This window comes from Gopherus evgoodei, chromosome 11 (assembly GCF_007399415.2).
Source record: "Gopherus evgoodei ecotype Sinaloan lineage chromosome 11, rGopEvg1_v1.p, whole genome shotgun sequence".
NCBI lineage: Eukaryota > Metazoa > Chordata > Testudines > Testudinidae > Gopherus > Gopherus evgoodei.
The window spans coordinates 23,379,424-23,392,013 of record NC_044332.1 but is presented as its reverse complement, the minus strand read 5'-3'; the positions used below and the strand labels follow the sequence as shown (position 1 = coordinate 23,392,013).

General features: G+C 39.0%; 1 protein-coding gene across 3 annotated transcripts in view; it reads left to right on the top strand.

The window, feature by feature from the left end:
- PLCL1 (phospholipase C like 1 (inactive)) overlaps positions 1 to 12,590 on the top strand; it is a 325,648-nt gene that overhangs the window by 263,733 nt on the left and 49,325 nt on the right. For all 3 annotated transcript variants that reach the window (XR_004002672.1, XM_030580754.1, XM_030580753.1), the window contains exons 2-3: positions 4,021 to 6,492; positions 9,976 to 10,179. Coding sequence is in view for 2 of the 3 variants with exons in the window: in XM_030580754.1 (XP_030436614.1) it covers positions 4,021 to 6,492; positions 9,976 to 10,179 (2,676 nt within the window). In the remaining variant the exon portion in view is untranslated. The remainder of the gene's footprint in view (positions 1 to 4,020; positions 6,493 to 9,975; positions 10,180 to 12,590) is intronic.

Here is a 12,590-nt window from a genome sequence, read left to right as displayed (position 1 = left end):
CCCACTAGAGCAGTGTAAAGGTGCAAGAGCAGAGGCCAGGGTCTGGCTTGCTCTGAGAAGAAACACATTTTGTTTGTTTTGGGTTTTTTATTTTGTTTAACTAGATTTTATTCAGCTGCATGAAATAAAATCTAATTATCAGGAGAATCTTTGTTTGATGCTTACTTACAGATGGAAGCAGGCTGATTTATTAGTAAATCTTGCTCTTTTTATTTTAAATAAACAAATTATGGAACAACAAAATAGATAGTTCATGGAAATGTCCTTAGTGGAACCCGCTCAACCACTAACTGAGGAATGTAAATTAGATTCTTTTCTTAATGTTAGGTAAGCATGTACCTCTAGAAGAAAATATGTCCTCTCCCTGAGATTTAATAAAGCTATAGTTTAAAAAAGATTAACAGCACACTTTTTTGAGCATTTAATGTTTGCAAAACTTGAATAAATGTTTTTGATGATTACATTTTGAAATGAAAACTGCCTTATTAAATTGAAATTATATACAAATTTCAGGCTTCATTTTAAAAGCATTACAAAGAAATCATACAATAGTGACCAAATAAGGAACACCTGGACTGGTTATGAGCTCATTCTTGGATCAATTTACAATTGTAAATTGCATTGTTTTCTCCTCCATGTATTGTATTGTAGATTAGAGTGATTAGTTGTTAATGTCAATTAAAATAATCATATCAGTTGCAATAACATCCAAATCCTGCTCGTTTTACATAATTAGTCCCCAGGATTAGATTTGAATTGATTGACTTGATAAACAGATATGAAAAAGTCCTCCATGGAGAGGAAACAGTTTTTCTACAATTTAAAATTGCCTGTATGACACCAACTAAAAACTCTCTGCAGTAAACCCTAAAGATTAAGAGCAACCATTAAAGGCAGCACTCAATGGTCCCAGGAAGACCCATTATTTTTGTCACCTAAAATAAATTAGTTTGACTCAAGGTATATTTGCCATCAAAAACCACAGCCATTTCACAACTAAAAATAAACGACTTGTGTGTTTTCCACAGAAGCCAATTGGTGAGCATGTTTTGTAGCAAATCTTGCTGCCCTCTCTGGCAAAGACAAAATGATAAATCTTTAGAGCTCCACTGAAGTCAGTGGGACAGATTCACCCCAGCTGAGGATTTGGCCCAGAGTACCTCCATCATTGTATAGATTGCTGTAGATTCAAAGTCCAAAAATGTCTCAGTTACTGTATTTATTTAAGAAGACTTTAAATGTGAATTCTTTCTAAATGAATGAGTGGTATTGCCAACCTCCAAACATTCCAAAATCATGTGTCCCCTCCAAAAATATGAGACTAGCTTAAAAATCATGAAATTTAAAAAAAAAAACCACCACCACACAATGGGTACTTTTCATATGCCTTCTGCTTTCTGAGCCTTTATAGTGCATTTGTTTAATGTTTTCAACCACTTCCCCACAACCATGAGGACTAGAAACTTACCTTTTATTTTAATTGAAAGCTGAGATTCCCATTCAATGTTTTGATTACAGATGCTGGGGCTTTAAGAACATAAAGTAAGAACAGCCATACTGGGTCAGACCAATGGTGCATCTCACCTTGTATGCTGTCTTCCAACAGTGGCCAATGCCAGATGCTTCTCAGGGAATAAACAGAACAGGGCAATCACCAAGTGATCCATCCCCTGTTGTGCAATCCCAGCATCTGGCAGTCAAAGGCTTAGGGACACCTAGAGCATGGAATTGCATCCCTTATCGTCTTGGTAAATAGCCAGTGATGGGCTTATCCTCCATGAATTTATCTAATTTTTTTTAATCCAGTTATAGTTTTGACCTTCACATCATCCCCTGGCAACAAGTTTTACTGTGTTGTGTGAAGTACTTCCTTTTGCTTGTTTTAAGCCTGCTGCCTATTAATATCATTGTGTGAAAGACATCAAATACCACAAGACTCACCATAAAACTGCAGAAGTTGGCAACACTGTATGAGGTTTTTCCTGCTTCCATTGAAATCATTGTAAGTAGGTTCAGGTTCCTGGTTTTGGAATCTACCCTGTTCCACTACAAGCGAGATATGGAATTTCATATGGATTTTGCTAAAAACCACAAACATGTTGTTGTTTTAAATTTAAATAACTTTTTCTTTAAAAATCTAAAAATGGGAAAGAAAAGGCTCTTATACAAACTGCTGTATAATTGGCTGCATTCATTTATACTCATTAGCATCTGTTGCTTAAAGATTTTCATACCAGCAATATATTAAATTGCAGTATGATGACTCAGGAACAGAAAAATGTGCTGATGAAATGAAAAAAAAGGCTGAACTAATGTGCTGGGTTCATTGACTTTCTTTCTCCCTATTTTGATCCTAATTAGCATACTAAATGCTACAATAAATGGCTAGAGTAATTTTGCCTGTCATTAAACGTTTTAATTCATTGCCTTGACAGATTAGCTAAAGACCTTTAATACTAAAGTTTAGAGGTTTTGTAATTGTTCCCAATAGAGCCAGTTGGCTTTGAATATGGTGGTTGTATTTCTTTGATAACACTTCAGATATTATTGAATGGGCTAATGTGGAGGGTGCTGTATATAAGATGGACAGTAAAGTGCAAATACTTCAAAAACAGAAAACGTTAATAATGACCTACCTCCTCAAAATACCTATCCCAAGAATGCAAACATTTGTACTTAGTTTTTATACTGCTTACAGAGCAGTATGTGCTGGGATTTAATTTAAGAGGTAAAGTCATCTAGATCCATGGTGGGATCCTTAAGATACTATGTTACTGAGTATTTGGTTTTCTGATCAGATCTACAGTGCAAGAAATATGGGCTTGGTTTTCAGACTAGGTCATTGTTTTGGAAGGCACAGTTTTGCAACATTAAAGAATTGCACCAACAGTTTTATGCCTGTGTTTCATTCATGCTCTCTACCGGCACGGCATGGGAACAAAATAGCACACACAAACATGGAGGCCTTATTTGAAAAACAGAGCCTGTGAGCTTCAAGGATTATAGAGAGGTTATATTTTTTGTACTAATTCTCCTGAGGTTTTGGGGCTGTAGTTGCTCCTCCTGGCCACTGGGGCTGCTGTGGTGCCTGCTGAGCAGGTAATGAGGCAGTTTCTCTGCCTCCCACCTGGCTGATCTTTCCTCCTCCTTCCCGTTACCAGGCAGCGTGGAGCTGAGAGGGAAGGCTGGCGCCCTCCTGGTGCGTAGGGTGGAGCTGAGACGGGCCTGACGGGGCACAGGCAGGAGCCCGTGCTGGGGGCCGGGACAGAAGGCAGCATTGCCAGCCCAGAGGGCTCCCCGGACCCCTCAATGACCGGGCTGGCTTCGGGTGACGAGGTGTTACCCTGGCTCTGCCTGTGAGTCCTGTTGTTCTTTCCCTGCTGGTCACTGAGCCGTCAGGGTGGGCTCGACTCGTGCTCTTAGGCTGTTCTCTGCAGCCTGCGGTGTTGGAAACGCACCTTCCTGTCAGTGACCCCTGCGAGTCTCCCGGGTTCCCCTGACGCCACCGGCTGGGGCTTCGTGGAAACACCAGATATGGCGAGAGAGGGCAACACTGAAGGAGGGGAATGGAAAGCAGGTCAGAATGTGGGCAAGGCCATCTCTCACCTACCCAGGCTTTCCCTTCTACCTCAACCCCCCGCCCCCCGAGGCTCTTCTCGGCTCTCCCCCCGCTCTCTTCATCCCCATAGCAACCCTCTAGGTTAATTCCATAACTGTGAAGCTTCTCACAGCTCAGTGAACCCTCCCCAATCCCAACTCCTCCAGTTACCTTGATTGTCCACAACCCCTCTCTCCCAGTATGCTTCTCAGGAGTGATTGTGACAGCAGTGTTGTTGCAGCCAAGCAAGACACTGTGTAGTTATATTCTATAACTGAGTAGAGAATTGAATTATGGGAAGGGATTGTGCTTTATGTTTTGATGATCAAACAAATATAAGGTAGCTATGCTTTGTATATTATATATACACGTGACAAAGGGCTGAAGAAAATGTACTTAATTATTTTTAAATTATTTTACAGGATCCTTCCAACCAAAAATGTGGAAGGAAGAAAACTGTGTCCTTCAGCAGCATGCCATCCGAGAAGAAAATAAGCAGTGCTAGTGACTGTATCAGCTTTATGCAGGCTGGGTGTGAACTGAAGAAAGTCCGTCCAAATTCCCGCATTTATAATCGTTTTTTTACTCTAGACACTGACTTGCAAGCTCTTCGCTGGGAACCTTCCAAGAAAGACCTTGACAAGGCTAAGCTTGATATTTCTGCTGTAAAAGAGATAAGACTAGGGAAGAACACTGAAACATTCAGGAACAATGGACTTGCAGACCAGATTAGTGAAGACTGTGCATTCTCTGTAATTCATGGGGAGAACTACGAGTCTCTTGACCTGGTTGCCAATTCAGCTGATGTGGCCAACATTTGGGTGTCAGGTTTACGTTACCTGGTTTCTCGTAGTAAACAACCTCTGGATTTGATGGAAAACAGCCAGAATACCCCACGGTTTGTGTGGCTAAAAACTGTATTTGAAGCTGCAGATGTTGATGGTAATGGCATAATGTTAGAAGATACATCTGTAGAGTTAATCAAACAGCTTAATCCTACCCTAAAGGAATCAAAGATTAGGTTAAAATTTAAGGAAATCCAGAAAAGCAAAGAAAAACTAACAACTCGAGTAACTAAAGAGGAATTTTGTGAAGCATTCAGCGAACTTTGCACAAGACCTGAAGTTTATTTCTTACTAGTGCAGATATCTAAAAACAAAGAATATTTGGATGCTAATGACCTCATGCTTTTTTTAGAAGCTGAGCAAGGAGTTGCTCATATAACTGAAGAAATGTGTCTAGACATTATCCGCAGGTATGAACTTTCTCAAGAAGGACGGTTGAAGGGATTTCTTGCAATTGATGGATTTACTCAGTATTTGGTGTCCCCAGAATGTGATATTTTTGACCCTGAGCACAGAAAAGTTGTCCAGGATATGACTCAGCCTTTATCACATTACTATATCAATGCATCTCACAATACCTATCTAATAGAAGACCAGTTTAGAGGGCCAGCTGATATCAATGGTTATGTCAGGGCTTTAAAAATGAATTGTAGGAGTATTGAACTTGATGTTTGTGATGGTCCCGATAACGAGCCCATCATTTGTAACCGTAATAGCATGACATCACCACTTGCCTTTCGAAATGTTATTGAGGTAATAAACAAATTAGCCTTCATTACTTCAGAGTATCCTCTCATTCTCTGCTTGGGTAACTACTGCTCAATACAACAACAGAAAGTAATGGTTCAACACATGAAGAAGATTTTTGGAAACAAACTCTACACAGAAGCACCTTTACCATCAGAAGCCTACCTTCCATCACCTGAGAAATTGAAAATGAAGATCATTGTGAAAGGGAAGAAGCTTCCCTCTGACCAGGATTTATTAGAAGGAGAAGTCACTGATGAAGATGAAGAGGCTGAAATATCTCGAAGAGTGTCTGAAGATTATGTGAATGAACCAAGGCTGATCTGGCTGTGCAGAGAGTTGTCCGATTTAGTATCGATATGCAAGTCTGTCCAGTACAAAGATTTTGTGGTATCTATGAAAAGTCAGAATTATTGGGAAATCTGCTCTTTCAGTGAGGCAGAGGCCAGTAGAATTGCAAACGAGTATCCAGAGGATTTTGTCAATTACAACAAGAAATTTTTGTCTAGGATATACCCAAGTGCTATGAGGATAGACTCTAGTAACTTAAATCCCCAAGATTTTTGGAATTGTGGTTGTCAGATAGTGGCAATGAACTATCAGACTCCAGGACCAATGATGGATCTACATACTGGCTGGTTTTTACAGAATGGGGGATGTGGCTATGTCCTTAGACCTTCTGTTATGCGTGATGCAGTATCTTACTTTAGTGCAAATACAAAGGGCATTGTTCCAGGGGTCTCTCCTCAAGTTCTACATGTCAAAATTATCAGTGGTCAGAACTTTCCAAAGCCCAAGGGAGCTTGTGCAAAAGGGGATGTCATAGACCCATATGTTTGCATAGAAATTCATGGAATTCCTGCAGACTGTGCAGAACAAAGAACTAAAACTGTTCAGCAAAACAGTGACAATCCTATTTTTGATGAAAGCTTTGAGTTCCAGATAAATCTACCAGAACTTGCCATGATCCGTTTTGTTGTTTTGGATGATGACTATATTGGTGATGAGTTTATAGGCCAGTATACCATACCACTTGAATGTTTACAGCCTGGATATCGGCATATACCCTTGCGCTCCTTTGTTGGAGATATCATGGAGCATGTTACACTTTTTGTTCACATTGCAATAACTAATCGAAGTGGAGGAGGAAAAGCACAAAAGCGCAGTCTGTCGGTGAGAATAGGAAAGAAAGGAAGCGAGTATACCATGCTGAGGAATACAAGCCTTAAGATTATAGATGATATCTTTAAACTAGCCGTGCATCCATTACGAGAGGCCACTGACATGAGGGAAAACATGCAGGTATGAAACTTTTTACTTCATTATTGCTTTGTACTGAACACTTGGGTAAACATTCTGATCTCAGTCACAGCAGCATAACTCCACTGAAGTCAATGGACATGCTTCAAAATTATACCTGTGTAACTAAAAGGAATATCTAGCCCTTGCAGTTTAAATACATAAAGCACTGATTTGCAAAAGCTTGATATTTACTGAGGTTTAATTAACATATAGAAGTCAGGCTAAGCATCTGTTTAAGTTTTGAAAAATATTTAAAAGAAAAAAAAATCAAAACGCACTCTTTGGATTTTAGCTAATTGGGAGATTTGAGTTGAGGACTAGCTTGTATCTCCAGGCCCTAGGACTAGAGAGACATCCCATCCTGTCTCCTTTTTGAAGAATGTCAGCTTACCTTTTTCTTGCTAGCTAGTGAAAAGTGTGTGTGTGTGTGTGTGTGTGTGTGTGTTGCGCGTGCATGCATGCATGTTTAGAAACACCCAAATGAATGAGTCATTAAGGTCTTGTCTACATTACAGTTGTGTACTCTGCTGAGAACTATGTTATCCGACCTAAAACACAATCCTCCCCATACACACATGCTCTATACATTTAACAAGTCAACCAAATACCATTGGGATTACATTTGGCTTTTAGCTAAATGCCGGTTTAGTCTGAACTGGTTCAATGCAGCGTGGACAGCATTAACACAATTTGGGCTGAAATGGATAGACTTCCTGCTACTGTACCATAGTCCCAGAATCCAGTTCTTATAGATGTGTCAGGAACTGTGGGATAAGCACCCAGTGTGCAATTGAAAACGTTTAATGGACAGGAGGAAACTGCAATGGTTCAGAACATGAGTCAGCATGGTAGGTTTGCAGTCTTTGTGCTTAATTTCATTCATTCTCACTGGTTCAGTTAGGAGAAAATCAGATCTGTGGTGTAGATGCTGCCAAAGAGAAACAAAACGAATAAGGTTAAACAATACGAATTTTATTTATATAGGCGAATGTACAATAGCTATTTTCTTGGTAAAGCAAAGGAAACTGTATTTATCCTTGGAAAACAGGACAAGAACACATTTTATATTATTTCACTGACCCTGCAATTCTGGACAGAGTCTAAAGCAAATTTAGTTTTGGCAGCTGGAAAGGTTTACAAAATGACATAAGTTATAAATCACTCTCAGAGGAATATCTTAAGCATATTTTTAAGAATGGGAAACTCTTCCCAGGCTTTTCTTCCTTGCAGGCCTTGAAAATAACTAATTTGAACCTCTGACTCCATCTTCTGTTCCCTTACATTCCTTTATTCTGTAACAATAAATATTAGCTTACAGCTGTATATACTAAGTAGTGTAACCAGAAAATAATTTATAAACCTGACCTAAAAATAGTATTAGTTTGTGTTCAAAAACTAAATTTTGCTTCTAGATCTTGTTCTCAAAAATGCTTTGTATGGCAACCAGACAACAGATTTTATTTTCTAATGCACCATTCAAATATATTTGATTAATAGAAGAGCCTCAGTTAATTACTTGAACATTTTCTGATGCCTGACCTGCAAAGATTATAGAGTCCTGCAAATCCACAAGTATCCACTTTATATCTGCGGATAGCTGCGTCTGCGGATGCAGCTGTATTGTTTACTATCTTTGCCGACTGGATACAGATCCAAATTTTTTTATATGCACAGGGCTCTAACAGTGGGATTGGGTGCGGGTGCGGGTGCAGATGCAAATACATATAAAAGGTGGAGTGTGGGTCACAAGTTCATTATTGTGGATGCAGATTGGATGTGGATCCCAATTTTTTTATCCTCACAGGGGTCTAAAATGCAGTATGTTAACAGTTGTGTTGTCCTGGTTCCTATAATGTTCTGTTACTGGGATTATTGTGGATTTTGGCAACAGTGGTATGACTTGGAAGAAGGTAAATCACGAGGACAAGTCAACCACGTGTCTGCTGACTTCTGCATAAATTCTGGAGTTTTAACTAGGTTTGACCTGGGTCACCTGATGTTCTTACAGGTGACCCATGAAAGAGAAAAAATGTTTGCCCTTTTTTATTTTGTCTGATCCGCAATGCAACCCTTAAAGACAATGATTTTTCTCTTGCTTGCTTTTCTCGTGAGAAACATCAGATTTTTCCAACGTATGTTTGCTGGAGGACAATGGATAATTAGAGAACTGGTGTAATTATGATATAAGAGATTTGAAATATGAGCACTTGAGAGGGAAGAGCTTTTTAGTCAGATCCTGGCTGCGCTATAGGTGGCCTGCTAGAGCAAAGCACCTATGGGTCTGGCAGATTGGCTGTCTGAGCATTCCACCAGCATGGTGAATCTGTAGGTGGCATAGATCTGAGTTAAAGGGGATGAGGCTGGGTAGCTCTAGACTGGCACATCTAGACCCTCCTGTTCACTAGCTGCTTGAACCATCCAGTTGGGGTGGTAGGCAGCCAGTGGCACTAACACCAGCCCTCTAGTTATATTCTTATATGGAGATATACCTATCTCATAGAACTGGAAGGGACCCTGAAAGGTCATTGAGTCCAGCCCCCTGCCTTCACTAGCAGGACCAACTACTAATTTTGCTCCAGATCCCTAAGTGGCCCCCTCAAGGACTGAACTCACAATCCTGGGTTTAGCAGCCAATGCTCAAACCACTGAACTATCCCTCCCCCCTTATTGCTCCATGGTACCTCAGGACAGACTGATGCTGGACCAGGAACAGAAAGCATAAACCTGCATTGGGCACAGAAGAGCTGGACTTGAGACTCTGGCCCTTTTGTTTGTTTTTCACAACTCTTAGGGCTTGCCTACACTGCGAGTTACTGATAAGCAAGCCAGAGTGTGAATTGACAATGCACAAGTTTGCCGCACAATAGCTTGCTGTATGAACACTGCTCCAGTGCAGTGAAATTTCCAGAGTGCAGCTTAGTAGAAATGTCACTATGCTATAGCTGTGTCCGCATGGGACGTTAATGTGCGACAAGCTGGTGCACTGTAGAGACTCACAGTGGCTTGCCGCGCATTAACTCTCTGTGGGGACAAGCCCTAACGCAAACTGCTGACGGAGTTTTGGAATAAAAGTTTTATTTGTGAAAAAGTAAATCCTCTCTCCCATTCAGGTAAGGGTTAGGGCTCAGTACTCCAACCCTTTGAACCCTTCAGCAAAATCAGAGAAGATGAGTTTCTATTTCTGATATTCCTACATTTTAAAAAAAGCAGTTACATGTTTTTTCAGGCCTTCTATAAAAATCATAAAGAAGCAGCAAAGGTCACAACCCTTTTTTTATTTTACTCTTTGCAGATTATCTTTTAATTCTTATGAGTTTCTTATCCTCACTCAAAAAGTATGATCACAGGAACAGATTTATTCTTAGAATTTTGCAAATGCTCACGAAACCGCGCGTGTGTGTGTGTGGCACTAATTGACTTACTTTTATAAACCGGAATGGGATGGTGCACGACAGTAAGTGCAAATCCATTTTTTCCCCACAGAATGCAATTGTGTCCGTTAAAGAGCTTTGTGGACTCCCTCCAATTGCCAGTCTGAAGCAGTGCATCTTGACTTTATCCTCACGGCTCATAAACAGCGACAATACTCCCTCTGCCACTGTCTATATGAAAGATACATTCCCTTACCTGGAGCCTCTGGGGACCATGCTTGATGTGCAGAAAAAGCTTATGTCTGCATACGATCTGGTATGAGCTTTTATAACTGTTTTTATTACTGTGTTGTTATTTTGAAATACGGTGGGCCAATTCATGCTTCTGTTACTCTTGTGAGAGGTCCAATTGAGGTTGGGGCTATTCATTTTGCATAAGATAAGCAAGATTTGGCCCTTAATCATGAAATAGATTTATCTGTATTCACTTACCTGCAGTTTGATTGTAGTGAATTATATTGCTGGAGATAAAATTCTGTAAAGCTTGAGCTACAGAGTAGCAAGATATTGACATCCAGGGAGCATTATTTTACCAGTAGAAAGAATTAATACAACTCATTATTTTCAGTGAAAGCTTAGATTATGCAGTAAATAGCTAAGATTGTACAAGATCCTAACGGACAGTATTTTTGCTCTCATCCTTTTTTTTTGTTTTAAGGTATATTTCAAATAATACTAGAATAAACCATTGGAAAATTTGTCTAGAAATTTTTCATGACAGAAAACCGACTAAGAGCATATGCAAGAGACAGAATGAAATAAATAAAAAAGGATCTTGGTTAGTGAGGCCACATATTTCCCTAAAGTATTTTCCTACAACTTCATCTGTTTTAGGTTGATGATTTAACATGTTCAAATATAATTCGTTTCTAAAAAGAATAAGTCCCTATTTTCCAAAGTTTTTCTAAATATTTATTTTCTTTTTTAGATCACGTCAGTGTGCAGAATATTGAAATCTGTTGTCTTTTCTTGATGAAAGAGTAAATGATGTAGCTCAGCATTAATATTTCAAAGTATAATATAGTGTCTGTGTGTGGGGATTACACCTTCAACTGTTGAAAGAAGTTATAGTGAAAAATGCCACCCTTCCTTATTGTGGCATTTGTAATGACTCAGGTAGTAGTTCTTTTTAATAGAGAAGTGGTTGTTAACCTTAGGAAATTTCTTTCTACTAGAGGAAATGTCAGTCCATGTGACAGGTGAAAAATGGGAGCCAGTGTATGTTTATGCTGGTAAAAGCAAACCCAAACTAGAAAGCTTTAGTGAACTCTGAATTTAAATTATGCAGGGAACATGTGGGGATAAATTAAGAGATAAGGAGATTAATAGAGCAGAAAGGGACAACCTTCATTGTTGTTGTCCAACAGTTCTCAACTGAAAGGGCTCGTATTCATAACTCTGAAAACAAAGGGAGACTTTGGCAGAACACCATGTAAAATAGTTTGTGTATGTTTTTAATAAAAGATATGCTGAAGTGCTACCTTTATAGGTTTTTAATGTCGAAGATTTCAGATCGTAGGGACTGATTCTATAGATACTTGCTCTATTCCTTTACACACCTAAGTAGTCCATTAACCTCAAAGGACCTCTTTTGGGGTTATGCAGCTGGAGCCTTGTTTGGCTCCCCCCCCAGACACACACACACAAAGTTGGTTCATATTAACACTGAGTTGTCTGTTAAATACCTTCATGTAGCACATCTCTTATGTTGGAGGTGTATTTTTTAATTGCTTTAACAGTAGAACTGTTATGGGATGTTTATGAAAATTAATCACTGATTTTAAAAAAAATGCTACAAGTATTGTATTTTTTCTGTGGGTAAACCTGTCATCTGAACATATCTTTTTTTCCATGAAAGTGGTAAACTCTGTCAGTGTGTTTAATGGGGCATAGACCGCTTGGCTATTCCACATGAATGAGGATGCAGATGCTCTGAGATGGGTAGCAATGATCTTGAAAACAATTAGCTGTCTGTTATACTGGATTGTTCTTTTGTCAACAGACATGCTAGACAAAGATCATTTTCTGTGGGTTGTTTGCTTTTTTCCTGGACAATTAGGTGTTTTTTTAAATTATTTTAGACCCTTGAAAAGGAGTTACAGTTCCAGAAACAGAGCACATGAGATGTTTTAGATTGTGGTACCTTAACATTTTGTTTGAGAGAGTGTCTCCCAGAAGAATTTCATATTTGTTTCATTTAAAAAAAATGGCCTCTCTGCAATAGTTTTGTGGAACTTACCTTTAATTCTACATTTTATGAAGAAAAAGAATCCTCAGAAGAAATCCAGGGTGTATAAGAGATCTACAAAGTAGAAAAAGAATGGAATCTACTAAAAGCAAGAAACTTAGATAAAGTGTTGGCAGAAAAATTAATTTATCCATTTTGAAGAATATATGAAAATGCAGGAACATGGTTTATAGCTGTTTATTTTCCAGGTTTACTCATAGATTTGGTTATTACTATATATGATCAATTGATCCCCCTAAATGTTATCACTAATTCTCACCCACTTACAATGGTATAATATAATGTTTAATTTGTAAAGCTACAATTTAGATTTTTTCATGTAATAGGAATCTTACTGGATTTCTTCATTTTCACCTCTACTTGTGCTTGCTCACTTTCTTCAAAGGTTGGCACAGCAATCTACTTTGAGGTGGGCAACA